Below are 18,051 nucleotides of genomic sequence, written 5' to 3' on the forward strand. Positions count from 1 at the left end.
ATAAGAGGAAGAGCATTATATAAATAGCTCCGACCGACGATTTCAAAGGGAGAAAGTAAGTAATTATCTCCAAATGACCTTACTTTTGTACACTTAACTGAACTATACACTCGATGTACTTAAGCCAGAGTGCGGTAAGCTTGACACCACATCGATGAGAAGATCTGTCACGCACGTCAGCTCGAAAAGCAAAACCAGACTAGGAGAAGCAAGCTGGAGGTCAAAGGCACGCGATGACAACGAAGCGTGCAAGATCCAAACATCAACAGAGATGAATCTATACACTCCATAATAACGACTAATATAAACTTGTTATTTTTACCGTTATTGTTTCATATATACATATAAAACTGTCACTCACCTTATAGCGATCTCTTCGAATAATTTGTAGGCTTTGATATATGTGTGTGTATGCATTTATGTAAGTGATATGTGTGTTGACATTAAAAGCATCCACCAACTCAAAGAGGGAAAGGTATCGTGTTGTTCACGTATATGAGAGAAAGAAACCCTCAACTGTTGTGTTCTCCCTCGTGATTCCCTTTAACATTAAACCGCAACTTCCCTTGCCCTCTCCTTCCATTTTCTTTCTTTCTAATTTATTCTCTCTCTCTCTTTGCTCTTTGCCTTTAATTCAGCTACCACTTCTTCTTCTTCTCTTCTTCTTCTCTTCTTCCCTTTTTTCCTTTCCTTTCTTCAAAATCCAAACATTTCAATGCCCTAATCCCAAACTCTCTCTCTCTCTCTTTATTTTATTAAGGTCTCATCATCCCTCTAATTTTATTCCTTCTTCATTTGGGTGATCTTTAGAAAGAAAAAAAAATGCATTTTGTGAATTATTACAATCCATGTTCTTCAAGTAGTTTCATTTAATTGAAGCTTTTTTTCTTTTTGTTACTTTGGGATTTTTGAAGGAGTGTCAAAAATGGGGAAGAAAGGAACTGGCTGGTTCTCCACTGTGAAGAAAGTCTTCAAATCTACTCCTTCCAAAGACTACTCTCCTGAGTTGATCAAGAAGGTTTGTTTTTTCCAACCCCCCTTCCTTCATTTTCTCATTACTCGTTGATTAATATAAATCTCTATTTGGCCCTACATTATTTAACATTCGGAAATTTTGTAATAATTTCAACCTTGGTTATCTCTTTTCATGATCACTAGATTGATACATAAGTACAGTCTGGAGGTTATGAAATAAGTAAATAATATACCATGATCATCTAATTAAAAGGGTAAAAAATGGTGACTAAAGGGAGTAAATATATATTTATGTACTAGCAACTTTTGTGAGAGTAGTGATTTTGTAGTTTGTGCTTTTCTTTTGCTTGAAGAAAAAGATGCAATTTTGATTGTTGATGAAGAAAAGGTTTTTGAGAATAAAGGGTTAGTGGAAAAGGGCAACAAGAATAGAGAGAATAATATTGATTTTTTTTTTTTTTTCTAAATTTACAGCCATGCATGAATACGAAAGAAGGGAAGAAAAAGAAAGGTAGTGTTTTTGGTCCCCCATAAGTAGAAGGACCAAAATAATAGTGAAGGACCCAAAATGTAAATAACATATAGAATGTGTTGTCAAACCTTCAACGATTAGCTATCACATCATTTATCTTCACCCATCATGTGCATGTTGGTGGTAGATCTCCATCATCTTCCATACACATTTTGTCTCTTTTCTTTGAAGCAATTTTGTGTTTTAAGAATATATATAGATACATATATACATATATCTGAGTAAGCGGGTGTTTGGATCCCAATTTCAAGTGGGTGGTGTAAATTATTATAATCCATTTCATATATGGACTCAAATTATAATAGGTTGTTTTCAACTATTTAACATACAATTAATTCTAGCATTACTGTTTTAAATCCCTCTTTATTATAATGTTTATTATTTCTTACATCCATTAAAATAGTCTGCATACTCAAAACACAAACTATTATAACCTACGTATCATTGTTAATCCACTAAGCGCTTCAAATACCCTTTAAATGTTACTTTTTTCCTTCGATCTCCACTTTTGTAATTTGCTTTTTACGAGGTTTGGAGAAAAAACCATGAGAAAAAATGTGAACTTTTTTAGAGTAACATGAGAGAGCTTTAATTTTTTCAACTAACCCACTTTTTTTTTTGTTTATATATAGAATGAAAATTTATAATTGCTCAATTTACATAAAGTATAAATTTTCGATTTTATGGGATATAGCAAAACTCAACCAATATAAATATATAAACTATTTTCGATCAAGAGGTTAGAAGTTTACTTCTCTCCTCTTACATATTGTATATTGTTGAACTACAACGTTATATACATATTGTATGATAATATGTTAACATTTTTTTAAGGCATTTGTTTAAATAAAAAAGAATAAATCATATTTATGGTCTTGAAGTTTGAGTTTAATGTCAAATTTCCATAAGTTTTAAATTTGAACAATAAGTGTCCAATATTTCATAAATGCTTTATTTTGGTCAAAAAGTGTAATTTACCCAGATGATTAAAAACCTATCTGAACAAAATTTTGCAGAAGGAAAGTGTGAATGTGGAAAAATGGCAGAACAATGCTCCTGAGGTTATATCATTTGAACAATTTTCCACAGAGATTTCGACAGAAATAACGAATGGCGAGAGCGTTCAATCAACACCAAGGATCGAAGGTCGAGATCATGCTATTGTCGTTGCAGCAGCGACTGCGGCGGCCGCAGAAGCTGCAGTTGCAGCAGCTGAGGCAGCAGCAAAGGTAGTTCGTTTGGCTGGCTATGGGTGGCAATCTAGAGAAGATAGAGCAGCAACTCTTATTCAAGCTAATTACAGAGGCTACTTGGTAAGTGTGATGGGATTTTTTAAATTCTATAACTTTATTAAGAAAATATTTGAGTAACTTGATAAAATAAAATATTTTTATTTATCTTTTGAAGTGATGATATTTACTAGTAATAGTAGTCATTCCAACATAATTCAAACATAACTTAATTGGTTAAGACATTATATCTTAAAACCCACTTACTTTCACGTGTTGGTTGAACTAAAATATATATATATATATATATAATGTGAGGGAGCATGCATTATATGTTGTTATAGGCTCGACGAGCCCTCCGTGCTTTAAAGGGTTTAGTGAGGTTACAAGCATTGGTCCGAGGCCACAATGTTCGAAAACAAGCACAAATGACAATGCGTTGTATGCAAGCGTTGGTGCGGGTACAAGCAAGAGTTCGTGCCCGTAGGTTGCAATTGGCCAACCAAAGCTATCATAAAAGACTCGTAGAAGATGAAGATGACGACGAAGAAGAAGACGAAGAAGAAAAGTTATTGAAAAACAACCTAAAGAAATATGAGATGGAAGGTTGGGATGGTAGGGTGTTAAGTATAGAGAAAATCAAAGAAAATTCTTCAAGAAAACGCGATGCCTTAATGAAAAGGGAAAGAGCTCTTGCTTATGCATATTCATGTCAGGTTTGTCTATAAACATAAATATATATATATATATATATATATATATATATTTCTTTTTCATTTGAGCTTTTGATATCTTAGATGTGTTCTTTCTATAGCAACAACATCAACGAAGACAAGAAGAAGAAGGAATTTTACAATTGGGCGAAGATATGAATGATTCAAGGTTTAGGCACGACAAAGTTGAATACGGTTGGAATTGGCTTGAGCATTGGATGTCTTCTCAACCATATAATGTTCGTCATTCCACAATACGTGAGTCTTATATTACACCCACTACCACCACCACAGCTACAGACGACATGTCGGAAAAGACCGTAGAAATGAACCCCATTGCTTTGGCCCAACTAAATTTGGACTCTATCGATTTAGGACGAGTAGGGCCATACTCGTCTCGACAATCGATCTCCAAAAATGTTCCAAGCTACATGGCTCCAACCCAGTCCGCGAAGGCCAAGGTGAGAAGCCAAGGCCTAGTCAAACACCAAGGACCGAAATGGAACAAATCAATAAGAAGGGGATCGGTTTTTGGGTCGGGTTGTGACTCATCGAGTTCGGGTGGAGGAACCATTACCTATCAAGGCCAAAGAAGCCCAAGCCCAATGAACAATAATGGGCCTCGCTTGTCTCCTATACAGATGATGGGCTGTGGCCCAGACAACCCAGGAGGTGAAGATTGGGCACTCCCACCCCTTGGTGTCAATAATTGGAGGGCTGGTTTTGCTTAATTGAGTTCAATACTCTTGTTTGTTTAATAAGTGATTATCAAACTTTGCTTGTTCATACATTGCTATTTATTAATTTTTGTCTTTAAATTTGATAACATAATTTTAATGGCCCAAATATTTTTTATTATAATTTTTGTCTTTAAGTTGGGAACAAATCAGAAGATAATTAAAATAAATATCAGTATGGTTTATAAAAAGCCACTTTTCCTTAAACTTTCCACATGTGAATCTGACTCATGTCATATCGAAGGTATTTTCCAAATTAGTTATAGATAAAATAATAATAATAATAATGTGACAGGAAATAATTTTGAAATTGTAATTTTTTTTAATAAAAGGTTGAGTTTTGTAGATATTATCATTATACTGGGCCAGGAGCTGGGCAAAGGCATGTTGGTGGACCCAATCCTAAACCCACATGGTGATGGGCCGACATGGGCCATATCCGACAAGAAGTAGCCCAAAACGTTGAAAGTTGTCCCCATTTTAAGGCCCCTCCATCGACCACTGCTTTAGTGTCGCTGAGCTGTAAGAGGACACCATCCAAACTCCAATCCGACATGTAGTTTCGATACCAACAAAATTTAACTACCGGAACTCGAAGCCCTGTTCGAGGGCTTGAGAGTGATAAAGTTGGAGGTGGAATCTGATGTGCTAGAGGTCATCGAGAAAGAAAATTTTGATGGTGAAATTATGGTCTCATTATAGATATTATTTTTGTTAGAATATTGTTAATTTTCAGTATTTTTGTCACAATTTTTTCAGAGGAAAACAAAACAACCCTTGTTATTATGACTTTGGCATTCTCTCCTAAATTGCTCTTTGATATGGAACGATATTTTTTTTTGTTAAATAGTAGTTGGTCTGTTTGTTTTTTCTTTTGCTTCTAGCTTTTATATATATATATACATTTTTCTCTTTTTAGGACAATTATTCTTTGTTTATTCTTAAGGAGGAATCAAGTATTCCTTTATTTTTCTTTTCTTTCTAAATATCCATTTATAAATATAGTTGAGAGTATAAGAGTTGTTCCCCACCCTAGCATTAGTGGTTTTTAGGTTGCTTGTTATTTTGTGTGTGCAACTATGTTGATATATACAAGGATTGCTTTTCCATCCTCTATGGTAATTTTATAGATTTTTCTTCCTTATTGATATGACTAATTTCAACATATTTCAATAAATAAAATGTTTATTGCATTCTTGAAGCTACCATGTTTAATTATTCTTTAACGGAATATAATTTAAGTGATTTAAATACATATCCTCGAGTTTTGACGAAAAGGTTAGAGGTTCAAATCATTTCAACTTACACATGTTGCGTTTTTTGGAAAAAAAAAAAAAAGGAATTTTATTAAGTCACATGGACAAATAATGAATACAAATTCTTTACAACCAAATAAAGAATTAAAGAAGAAAAATCAACATCCATAAACCGAAAAAACATTATCTCTAGCACCCTTAGCTATTTCATCTGCAACTCTATTACAATCTCTACTTACATGGATAAAAGAGATTTTAGCAAAAGATTTAGAAAGCACCCAGATTTCCTCCAACCAGTAAGCTTCCTCACCCCACATTTCATGTTTCTTCAAAATTAAATCAATGGCTCTTTTACAATCAGATTTTACTGCAAGTTTCTGAAGGGGAATGATCAATTTACAGTTTTGATGCCTTTAAAAATCGCTCTAATTTCAACTAAGACCTCTGGAAAAAGCATATCCAATATGACAGCTTCTATAGTTATTAATACCCCTGGTGAATTTCGAATTGAAATGCCAAAACCAATAAGAATTTGAGGAGATTTCCAAGATGCATCGATATTGACTTTGAACCATCCTTGATAAGGAGGTATCTGACGAGAAGATGATTTGACATGTAGATTCAAGAAATTATCATAATTTGAGAACTTCCTACTTCGAGCAAAAAGATATTTTGCTCAATATTGGAGAATCCATTTACATTTAACTTCACATGGAGCCAGCTTCTCCTTATGAATAAAATTATTTCGATTAGATCAAATAGTCCAACAACCAATGACAAATAGACTTAATTCATCATCCTTACATCGTGAACTAATCTCAAGCCATCTATCTACAAAGCTACCATTGAAGTCAGAAAAGAGAAGATTACAAGAAGATAAAGTTTTCTAGATGGACCTAGCCCGAGAACAAATAAATAATATATGGTCAATGCTTTCAAAATCAACAGAGTATAATGGACACTAGGGAGTAATCTCCATTCTCTTCTTCAATAGATCAAGCTTTGTAGGAAGAATATTCTTCCGGCTCTTCACAAGTAATGCCGTATTTTAGTAGGCACTTTAAACTTCCAAATATTTGAATCGGAGGAATGAACACATATTCTGGATTTCTGAAATCATTTATATCCACTCTTGACTAGATACATTACAGATTTCTTATAATGCCATATCACTATATCACAAGTTTTAAATTCAAAGGAATCTTCAAAATGATATCAACTCTCACATGTTGCTAAACTAATAATAATAAAAAAAGATCAACTTCTTTATCTCTTTTATGATACAACACATATTCAGATTTAAACAATGATTTTACCTAAAATTCTTTTTGTTTGAGTTTAACAATCGTGAGGTGAGGAGTGAACCATCAACCTTTTATGGTAATCGGTACCTAAACCACTAGTTTATTTTATTTATTTTTTTTAAGAAAAGAAAGTGACCGAAATAGATAACAAACACAAACGGCCTACCAAATAACGTCTTAAAGTCACTAGAGTGGGGAGCCACTTAGGGTAAGGAGAAAGAAAAATTCTTATTCATTCAAAGTCTTTCTGACCAGAGAGTGCACCATAACATTATGATAACAACGAAAATGAGAAAAGTAGACAACTCTCAATTCATAACTCTGGTGATATAGGTTGATTGTCTCATCATTCAATAGGTTAACAACCTTCAACCAATCAGATTTCAATCATAAAGTTTGAAAAAATATGCTCCATGTCAAAACATTGCGAACATATACTTACTTCGTACGTAAAAAACTATGACACATTTAATTCCTTTAGTTTATTTTTCAACGCATAATTTAATACAAACATTATAAGCTTTGATATTGATATTTCTAAAAGCAATTTATAGATGTCGGTAAATTTGGTATTGGATGTAAGTTGGTTGAGAAATGAGAAACTGAGATGTGGTGGATAAGTATTTTGAGGCCAATTCTTCAATTTAATATTTTGATCCAATATTGAATGAGACCATTCCAATTTGCAAATGTGTGAGTGTGATTGATTGATGGGTTGGTTAGTTGAGTAGCTTAAAAAACTGTCATAAATAAAATTTATAGCCTCAATTATTCAGTAGTCAGTAGGCCAAAAAAAAGATAAAATCAAATCTGGAATAAGCTTTTCCAATGCTGTGAAAATCCAATTCATCAACAATTATGTGTTTCAATAAAAACCCAACAAAAAAAAGTGAAAATTTAAGTCAATGAACGGCATAAACAACAAAAATTTTGTAAAATTCAAACCCCAGACGACAATTTATGAGCAGAAACAGGAATTCTTTCCAAGAAAAAAAAAAGATGGAATTCTTCAATGTTCATCTTGACTATTCCAGAACTCAAAAACAAAGGGTTTTTTCAATTTCTTTTTTTCTATTAAACTAAGATTAGAAGAATGTCAGTACAGGGCAGTTTCAAGTGGGTCACATGAACGACCCAATAATTTACTCTTTAGTACGCTTTCTCTGACCTCAATTTCATAAGAATCTGTGACCCAATTATAATTTTTCCTCTTTTTGCTTTCATTTTTCATCTCTGGAAAACTCATGAGGTTGCTTTGAAATCAATCAAAGAGGGTTGCAATCGGACCCCATTTCAAATCCCGCATTGCCTAGTTCGGATTCCGAGGGCCGATCTTCAAACTTTTTAGGATTATAAAATGCTTGTGGTAGTTGGGATTCTTGGGGAGGTTTCATTTTAAATTTTAGTTCTGATTATATCGATTTGTGTGCTATTTCTTATGGTGGTTTCTGCTTTACAGGTCGAACTCAAGGAAGAAGAAACTAAAGCAGTCAATTTTTTCTGGACCCACCAAGGGATTCTTGACTGAGTTGCTCCATTATTTTGTCTATGAACTCGAACTGATATAATTTATTGCTTCTTTATACTATGCACAAGAAGATGCTCCAACTTCTGAAAGGTATTTGATATCATTTTTTTTCTTTCTAAATTTTACTGGAGAAAGAGGAGTTGTTTTTTATGGTTTTAAGTTAGGAATTAGGAAATGGGTTTTGGTGGGTATCTTTGATTTGGGTATATTATTGTTTCTCCTTTGTAGATTGTGTTTATTGCTGCTACTGTGCATTGCTAGCAACCCTTTTGTTTTCTGTTTCAAAAGGTAAGAAGTAAAAGACATAATCATCTTGTGAGAACTGAAAGTAACTTGCAGATGCAGCCTTTTGGAATAGTTCTCATTATGCCTTGAAAAGGAACAAAATATGCTGTAGTTTTATGCTGGCAGACCACTGTGGAAAAGAATAGTATTATAGAGGACCCTTTTTATGCACAAAAGTTGCCTTTTCTCTCTTCAGTTTACATTTAGTTGTCACTAATAGCCAGAAAACTTTGTGTATGCTTTATCAATGAGTCATGACCTGTGATAGAGCAAATTGGAGGACATGGGGTTGGGGGAAATGGAAAAGGGGAAAAGCAAGTGGGGATGATTGTAATCTGTCTTTTCCCTGAAAACCAGGGACAACTCTCTTTTATTCTTTTTCTCTCTTTTTTTTTTTTTTTTTTTCTTCTTTTTTATGACTTGTATTTTGTTCTAGTTTGGCTTCTACATGTTCTTCAGACTCGGGCACATGTAAAAGCAGCCATGCTTTTGGCATTTCATGGTCTTGTTGATAAACTTATAGCCTTGATTCATCTTGCATATTACAATTTTATGATTTTGTGATCTGATGCTTATTGATGTCCTGTTAGAATTGCTGCTCTTTGTTAGTTGTGCTTCCTCCCCATCATAACTGATGACTTTAGTTTTTCAACTTTGCTGTTCCCTCATCCTGTCTCACTTTCTTCTGTTTCTGTAAGATTTTAATTTCTGCCAGTGGGATTGAACCGATTCCATCTATCATAATCTGATTGGTCTTTGTTCAATTTCTTACTCACTCCCCTGAAAATCTTGTTTGAGATTTTTAGTCCTGTCTCTTGTTTATATATAAAATGTTGACGTTTTGTCCCCATTCTCATATATGGGTGGTTGTTAACTTATAAACTAACTTTTATTTCTCGTTTAATAGTGTATTCAAAGGAGAACCATAGTCTTAAATGATGGATAAGAAAGAGGTTTCCAATTCACTAGCATTCATCTCTGAAGAGAAAATTGACAGTTTATCTCCTATGTATTTCGGCATTTCTTGTGCATTCTTTGCTCTTCGACTCTTGTCAACCTCTGATTGTAAAGACGAGAAATGGTCTGAAGTTCGGGAAAAGATGCTTCAAGGAAGCGCCCAACTCTTGGGATTACTAATATGGAGTGCTCAGAGGGAGGTGGATAGGCAAAAGCCCAATCTTCATCATAAGCTTGAGGCTGCTGAGAGAGAGATAGGGGAGTTGAAAAGAATCAGACATGAAGATGCCAAAGCTAATGAAAAAGTCGTATGCATTTTTGCTGCTCAGGAGCAACGGTGGTTGATTGAAAGGAAGAAGCTTCGCCAGCACATTGGAGCTTTAATGAACGATGCAAGGCTTCTCGAAAAGAAGGAAGAAGTTATTTCTGAACTGAATGAAAAGTTGAAGGGGATGGAGATAGCACTAGAGTCGAAGGAGAAAAGCTTGGAGGAAAAGATTAAGAAGGGAAGCGACTTGGAAGAAAGACTGTCCAAGGCAGAAAATGTAGTAGAAGAATTGAGAGAAACTGCTAAACGTGAGGCCCAAGAGCATTCCTCTGAACTATGGAAGCACAAAACAGCCTTCATTGAGCTGGTCTCAAACCAAAGGCAACTTGAAGCCGAGATGGCCCGAGCAGTTAGGCAAGTTGAAGCATCAAAAGGAGAGCTTGATTCAGTTTTAGAGCAAAAGGAGGAGTCCGTAATGTTGGTACAGAAACTATCAGCTGAGATTGTTAAAATGCGCAAGGATTTAGAACAGAAAGACAAGATCTTGTCAGCAATGCTGAGAAAATCCAAGCTGGATACAGCACAGAAGCAAATGCTCCTTAAGGAGGTTAAGCTATCCAAAGCTAGGAGAAAGCAAGCAGAATTAGAAGCTGAAAGGTGGAAGACAATTTCAGAATCAAGACATGAAAGACAGTCATTGAGAAGTATGTTATCCAATCAGGTCAATTCAGGATATGATGTTCCTAAAAGTGCCGAGAACAAGCATTCAAATACAAGTGCATTCCCTAATAATGGGAAGACCATATCTAAGCCGACCGATATTTATATTGATTACAATCATCCAGAATCCATTGAGTCAAATAATTTCCCTCCCCTTGCTGAATCAGAATGTCTTTCCCCTGAAAGAAATGATGACACAGGTAAGAAACTTAAGTTTCCTCTTAGAGCAAAATGCATTATATATATAGCTGATTATAACCAACACTGGTCATGTCTAACGGCTGTAATTTCCAATGACCCTATTGGACATTCCTCTCAATACTTTTTCATATGTTTGGCATAACATTGTGTACTTCAAGGTCTATCTGACTTGATGAATTAATTTTATCCTTTCCGGGTTCATCTATGGACTTTACTTCTGAAGGGAGAATAATTGATGTGAAGCAGATGGAAGAGTTGGTATGCTCCGAGGCAGAAAAATATGTATCCATACTTCAGCAAAGACATGACCTAGAAATAGATGCATTTGCCGAGCAAATGGGGATGAAAGATGAAAAATTAGAAGTTTTTCACTGGCAGATGCTCAACTTGGAACTTGAGTCAAAACGGCTTCAGTCACATCTTGCTGGACAGAATCAAGAGATTTTGCAGCTTAGGCATGAGAATATGAAATTAAAAGCTTTGTCTATGGAGAGAGAAGAGGAATTAGCTTCCTTGAAAGGCCAACTGGCCTCACAGTTCAACTCTCAAAGGTACCAGCCTACGAAATGGGTGCCGGATGAAAACAACAGCACATGGTCTGATGTCAAGATTATAAAGATAAAACCAGGAGAAGAAGAGCAACAGAGAAATAAAGATTCTAATGGAACAATATGGGGGGATGCTGTTGAGAGAGAAGAGACTGCTTCCTCAAACCTTGTTGAGGACAAAAATCCATTGATACAATCTCCAGGTACCGAATTTGAAGATGAAAAAGAAATTGCTTGTCACAGTCCTATTCAAGAAGCAAGCACAAAGAGTCCACGGGGGGTTGATAATGCCGAACCATTGGCATCAATAGGGCAGCAGTTTGGAAGAACTTATAGTACTCAATGGAGGATGGACATTCATGCTCTAGGAGTGTCTTACAAAATCAAAAGGCTGAAGCAGCAATTTCTTTTGCTTGAGAGGCTCATCGGAAAACAAGAAACTGCTCGGAATTCCGAAAATGAGGATAATGTACAAGTTGGCATTAGAGAATTTCTTTTGTTTCTGACACTGCTGAATAAACAAGTGGGCAGATATAATTCTCTGCAGGAGAAAACTGATGAACTCTGCCAAAGGATGGTAAGTTCATATTTACAGTCATTTTATTATAAATTCATTCTTCATTTTCTACTTTTTAGAGATTTTCCATCTCTTCTTTGGTGATGTTTTTGCTCTATGTCGAAGTATTCGAGTCTCTTTTGAAGCCGTGTGCAACTCACTTTCTGATAATCTCTCCATGGTATGCAGCATGATTATGAAGCGAGTGTAAAGTGTGGGGAGTCTAAAGTAGTTAGAACGAAAGGCAAAACCAAAGCGCTGGAGAACTTCCTTGAACAGACATTTCAACTACAAAGATATGTTGTCCTAACAGGACAAAAATGGATGGAAATTCAATCCAAGATCAGCCTGGAATTTGCTAAGGTTGCTGATGAACTTCAAAAGTCCGGTAGCTTTGACGTCAAGCGCTTTGCCAGTAGTGTTAGAACTCTCTTCCAAGAAGTTCAAAGAGGTCTAGAAGTTCGAATAACTCGAATTATCGGAGATCTAGAAGGAACCTTGGCGTGTGAGGGTATGATTTGTCTAAGTAGATAGTCGCGGAACTGTATCTTACTCAATAAAGTTGAATAATCATGTATGATTCTATGTGTTCTTTTTCTTGATTTGTATAGAGAAATTACTAAGAATGGCCTTCTGAGTGTAATGAAATTGCCATAAGTTTGTTCAAATTTCCTCAAGTCAACATGAAATGATAACGACGTGTGGAAACCCTGCTGCCATCATAAATTCCTCAGGAAATCTGAGGAGTTTCTGGTGATAAATGCTTAAAGTGGGTGATACTGATTGTTTAGCTTTGAAAACCTCTTGATTCAAGAAACAAAGAAAAATCAACACAACCACTTCATGAATTTCTCTCTGTTTTCCCTTTTCCGATGAGTTGGCATTCCATGAACAAGTAATGATCCAACAGAGCAAATCTCATGACCCGCTGAAACCATCCCCTGTTTTTGCTGCACTATTTTATCTAAGTATCAAAAAGCCTACATTTTCTCAACCGTTTTCCCAGAAGTGGAAAAAAAATCAGTATTGACTTTTCAAACAAACCCAAGTGACAAAAATGAGACCGTTGATGGATTATTAACCATCAAAATCAGAGACCCAAAATTTCCAATTTGTGCGGCCTTAGAATATATATAATTAAATGTAAGATTGAGATTTGGTGTATTCACAGTTTAATTGATAATAATGTAAAGAAAGAAAACTTTTGGCATTTTCTCGTGAAGTCGAAGCGCCAGGAGCGTTTTGCAGTTACCCCTCACAATTCGCATCCACTTAAACTAACTCTGTTTCCACTTCTTTTTCTCTCTCTATAAAAATTCTCCAAATTCTACAGTAACTGATCATTCACTTCAACTGGGTCTTCTCGTAATCGATCAAATTCAAATGGGTTTCTGAAATTTTGGCGGAATGAGGCCTGCAACAGGAGAAAATCCGAGCTCCACGCCACCAAAGCTGTCTCTGTTTTCTCTGCCAAGACAGCCGTTGGAGTCACCGGGGATGGTGACCCCGCCGCTGCACGCGTCAATTTCTGTGCCGTTTCAGTGGGAGGAGGCGCCGGGGAAACCGAGGCCGTTCGGGATTATTGAGCCGAATTCAAAGCCCAAAAGCGCGAGATCTTTGGATCTGCCCCCGAGGCTGTTCGCCGATGCCAAAGTGGCCCATTTTGCCTCTCCGACAACCACCGTGGACGACCCCATTTCCGGCCGAGACCTGTCTTCCAGTTTGTCGTTCAGGTTCCCCGACACTTGGGCGGAGACAGCGACGCCGACGGCTACGGCGACGAGGGGGGGCAAGGATGGTAAATATGTTGGGTCTAGACGGTGGATGAGCTTCAGGAAGAATAAGGAGATTCCGAAGGGCGGGTCTGAAATTTCTCTCTCGAGCGGCGGTGCTGACGGCGGCGGCCGTAATGTTGGGAGTGGCGACGGAGAAACGAGGGTGAAGATCACAAGGTTTAGGAGTAGACGAAGCTTCTTTAGGAAACCGAATTCAAAGCCGCACTTGATTGTAAGTCTTCTATGGCTTTTTCTAAACCAACTTTTAATTTCCATTACTCATTTTTTTCAAACGTCTATTTCTTCCTTATGCAGATTTGTTTATAGACTTTATTTTTAAAATTAAAAAAAATCAAATAATTATCCAACATAGTCTAATTATATTAAATATCTATAAATTTGTTTGGATGTAAATAATGGCAGGCTAGTATTTATGGGAGCTTGAAGCAATTCATTCCCTGGAGACAAAACAGATGAAATGAGAAAAGAAGTATCACACTGATCATAGAAAACCAGAATAGAAATCGAGATAACCTATAGTATTACTCAACTTTCTATATACGATATTATAATTTCTTTTTTAAGAATGTTACTTTACTCCTACACATTCTAATTACTATATATTTCTTTCTTACGTCGGTTTAGACTTGTAAATATCTTTATCTAATATAATTTTAATGTCTTTTCTTTATAATCCTCAATCACATTGAGTTTATGATCCTAATCCATTAGAAAAAAATGCATAATTGGTAGAGATGAGTTCATTTACATCTATTTTCATATATTAATAAACCAATTCGAGCATAACCTAAGAGATGGATACACCAATCACAATCTCGAAAGCAAAAGATTTTGATCAAAATGGATGAGAGAAATGATTGCATCAGGATCACTTCAATTCTTTTTACGATCTTGTAGCTACAATTTTTTTTTTCCCTTCAACTACATGTGTGTAAAATGTAAAAGAAAGTACTATCAATCTTCTTAGTACATATTTAGGAGTGATTTTGAAAAAGTTAAAATCATTTTTGTCATGTATAGAAGTAATTTTACTCATTTTAAAATCACCCTAAATATGTGTCGTTCACTTACCACAAACAAATAATTAAAGTTAGTGATGAAGAGTAGCAATATCATTAGATCTAATTCTTCTTTTCTTGTAATTGGCTTTGAAACAAGCTTGCCTTAGCCTTTTGGTAGAGTGTGTGAGGTCCATATCTGGCAATTCCTCCACCAGCCTCTTGTGCTCCTCCAACCCTTTTACCTCATTTGTCAACCCCATCTCCTGCATTTCAAAATTACCCAAACAATAACACTATAATCATCACCATTACAACAAAATTCACTCCCTAAACAAGAAGCAGATGAACATAAAATTATGGTTTGACCATATATACATTCCAAGGATTTTAAAAAGAGTAGTTGTCACCTTGAATATATATATTTATATTGAGGCATTACACAATTACATCTCTTTTTTTAGAACTTCCAAGCCTACACAGTTATTAATGTTATAGTATGGTGAAAGATGAGTAACTTTTTGGTAAGATCTCGTTTGGTAACCATTTTGTTTTATAAAATTAAACCTATATTTTCTTTCAATTTCTTACGATAGTTCGCTTGTTTCAAGTACAAGAGTTGAATTCCCAATTAAATTCTAAAACCAAAAACAAGTTTTCAAGAACTATGACCACCGTTTGACAATCGTTTGTTTGTTTTTTTTAAAAAAAAAAAATCTATAAACATCATTTCTAGTTTCTGTGATTTGTTTTCAAAACATATTTTTGTTTTTGAATTTTTGCTAAAAATTCCAAAAACTACGAGTAAGAAATTGTGAAAAAACAAACATAATTTTAAAAAATCAACTAGTTACCAAACGAGATCTAACTTTTTTTAATTTCCAAAACTTGACTTAATTTTTAAAAATATTGTTAAAAAGTAGATAACAAAACCAATAAATACGGGGTGTTTATAGGTGCTATTTAAAAAAATTAAAAACCAAAAAACCAAATTGATTACCAAAAAAAATGTTAAATACATGTGGCATGTATAAAGTCATATACATACCTTGACATTTTGAATAAGAGAATTCAAGCTCTTAAGTTTTCTATGAGGCCATCTCATGATATTAAGTTGTCTACACCTTCTTTTAAGCACTGTCAACCCAACATTCATCTGTTTTGCTGCCTCTGATATTGGCATGTGAAAGTGCTTTTGAATCTCTTCCAATCCCAACACTAAACTCTTCTTTCTCCTCCTCCCATTTCTCACTAATCTCAACCTTTTTTCTTCTTCTTCTTCTTTCCAACTTGATGAAAACCCTGATCTTTCAGTCATCTCTATAATTCCCCTTTCATCTTCTTGATCTAATTTTATCATTGATCTCATCGACAAAACTTCAGTCTCCAACTCCAAAATATCATTGTCCCAATTGAATGGTAATGAATGTGAATTGACGTCCAAAAACTCATCTTTGTCTAAAGGAGGAAGCTCTTCTAGCCCACTGTTGAAAACCAAAACAAAAAACAAAATTTAGCAAAACCCATTTGAGATAAATGGATTAAAAAACAACCCATTTGGTAAATTTTTCATCTTGGATTCTGTCCAGTAAGAAATTTAATTTCTCCCCTATTTTCCAGAGAAACAGAGTAGTTTCTTCTTTGTTCTTACTTGTCGAATGGGAAAAGATCTTCGTGTAGCCATTCAAAGTCGTGTGGATTATTCTGAAGGGTTTGAGGATTATTTAGTTTGGTGCTGGACTCCATGGAGAAGAGATCATTTGAGATATATGAAAAAGATTTACATAAGTATAAATAAATTTGGAAAGGGAAGAAGGAAGAAGGATGATTTTAGTAGTTCGTGCGAAAATTAAATGGGAGTTGCAATTTCAATGAGAGTGGAATAATAAATATGATATTAAATTGTTGAAACAATTACCGATCGATAAAAGGGGCTGCATGCATGAATGCATCATCTGTTTTGTTATTTAATCTCTCTTATCTCTAAATCTTCATACCCTTTCAAAATATATATATATATATATATACACACACACACTAATAAATAAATTATACAATTTTCATACCATTTGAGGTCTTGAAAGTTATGAAAGATTTTGTTTTTCTAAGATATTTCTAATTGAGGAACTTTGCTAAATCAATAAAAAGAAAATTCCAGGTCTTGAGAGTTATGAGAAAAGTTTTGGATGAATTGTTTTTGTGTGGGAGGTTGGACCATTTGGGCGGATAGATGTCTTTTTGGAATGTGAGTCTAGAGATGTCCAAAAACCTCGTAGGATTGAGATCCGATAGGGACCCGTCCCAAACGGGACAGAGAATCCCAAAGACATGGGAAATGGGGGAAGGAGTAAGAATTTTTTCCCTATTTACAATTCAGGACAGGGTCAGGATTATATTCCCTTCCCCATCCTCAATCTCGACTGCGGCCCCGCCTCGTGTATCCACCCCATACTTTTATATATATATATATATATATATATATATAATTGTAGATTTTTTTAAAGATAATTATAAATGTTTTAATTATTTTAAGTTCAAGACTTGATTACTTGAATTTCTTAGATGTAATATTTAAGTTAGGATGTTTCAATTGTTTAATTCTAACTTTATAAAGGATGAGAGTTTAGTATTTTAATTATATATTTTTAAATTGCATGTATATTTAATATATATATTTATTTATTTATTATGCCACTTAAGGGCCTTTTTGAAAATCTCTACGAGAGAGTAAGAGAGTACAAAAATCCACTTAGGGAAGGAATGAAACCATACCCCATATAGGGCATTTAATCTAAGACCTTTTTGCCAAACAGCCGGCAAAATTATTACAAATTCAATTAACATGAAGAAAATTACAGACTTCGATGAACATCATATCTCAGATAACCAGCAAACACATTCACTTAGCAAAGAAGAAGATGTGTTGATTAGATTTGCAGTTTCCAGGCAATCGGTTTCGACAATATTATGGGTTGTATTGGATCTTCTAGCTATTCAGAGACCTTCGAGAATGGCTAGCAATTCAGCCAATGGAGGAGTAAAGCAATTATTCATTGAGCTAAAAGCAACAACTGTTTAAAGGCCATTTTCATCTCTGAGGATAGCACTCCAACCTGTGGACGTAGTATCTTGCTTCCAAGCTGCATCGACATTGAGTTTTTGGAAACCTTCTTCCAGAGGCTTCCATCTCAAATTACCTGAATTACAGGGAATATTGATAGGAGCAGCAAGTGATTTCATCAGAGATTGTTGTTTAGTTACTTCCATCACATAATCAATAATCCATCTGCTTCTGGATTCGATATTGGCTAGTGGTAAATTGTGGATAGTTTTGTTTCTATCACCCCATATTTTCCAGCAACAAATTGCACACAGTTCTAATTCTTTTTTTGAACAAGTCTGGCTTAACTCCAACCATCGATCACCAAACCAAAACAAGAACTGAAAT

At 35.0% G+C, this 18,051-nt stretch overlaps 4 protein-coding genes across 5 annotated transcripts; 3 read left to right on the forward strand and 1 right to left on the reverse strand.

Moving 5' to 3' along the window:
- The first annotated feature begins 473 nt into the window (after positions 1–473).
- On the forward strand, positions 474–4,310 carry LOC120091337 (protein IQ-DOMAIN 1). Its single transcript, XM_039049332.1, has 5 exons — positions 474–760; positions 915–1,018; positions 2,524–2,820; positions 3,081–3,452; positions 3,551–4,310. The coding sequence occupies exons 2-5, from the start codon at positions 926–928 to the stop codon at positions 4,178–4,180; spliced, it is 1,392 nt and encodes a 463-aa protein (XP_038905260.1). The 5' UTR covers positions 474–760; positions 915–925; the 3' UTR covers positions 4,181–4,310.
- Positions 4,311–7,533: 3,223 nt separating this feature from the next.
- On the forward strand, positions 7,534–12,477 carry LOC120074010 (golgin subfamily A member 3). 2 transcript variants are annotated; one of them, XM_039026976.1, is made up of 5 exons: positions 7,534–8,112; positions 8,206–8,364; positions 9,467–10,704; positions 10,929–11,830; positions 11,999–12,477. In XM_039026976.1, the coding sequence occupies exons 3-5, from the start codon at positions 9,495–9,497 to the stop codon at positions 12,341–12,343; spliced, it is 2,457 nt and encodes an 818-aa protein (XP_038882904.1). In that variant the 5' UTR covers positions 7,534–8,112; positions 8,206–8,364; positions 9,467–9,494; the 3' UTR covers positions 12,344–12,477. The 2 variants fall into 2 exon arrangements, with proteins under 2 accessions (XP_038882904.1, XP_038882911.1); XM_039026983.1 differs by having other exon boundaries at positions 7,534–7,898.
- Positions 12,478–12,962: 485 nt separating this feature from the next.
- Positions 12,963–14,289, forward strand: LOC120074021 (uncharacterized protein At4g00950-like). The gene is made up of 2 exons (XM_039026997.1): positions 12,963–13,816; positions 14,008–14,289. The coding sequence occupies exons 1-2, from the start codon at positions 13,217–13,219 to the stop codon at positions 14,059–14,061; spliced, it is 654 nt and encodes a 217-aa protein (XP_038882925.1). The 5' UTR covers positions 12,963–13,216; the 3' UTR covers positions 14,062–14,289.
- Positions 14,290–14,695: 406 nt separating this feature from the next.
- LOC120076809 (protein RKD2) lies at positions 14,696–16,349 on the reverse strand. Its single transcript, XM_039030733.1, has 3 exons — positions 16,255–16,349; positions 15,652–16,087; positions 14,696–14,869 (listed from the first exon to the last, which is right to left on the reverse strand). Exons 1-3 carry the CDS (start codon positions 16,347–16,349, stop codon positions 14,696–14,698), a joined length of 705 nt encoding a protein of 234 aa, XP_038886661.1.
- Positions 16,350–18,051: the final 1,702 nt, after the last annotated feature.

The sequence above is a fragment of the Benincasa hispida genome, chromosome 1 (assembly GCF_009727055.1).
Source record: "Benincasa hispida cultivar B227 chromosome 1, ASM972705v1, whole genome shotgun sequence".
Taxonomy (NCBI): domain Eukaryota; kingdom Viridiplantae; phylum Streptophyta; class Magnoliopsida; order Cucurbitales; family Cucurbitaceae; genus Benincasa; species Benincasa hispida.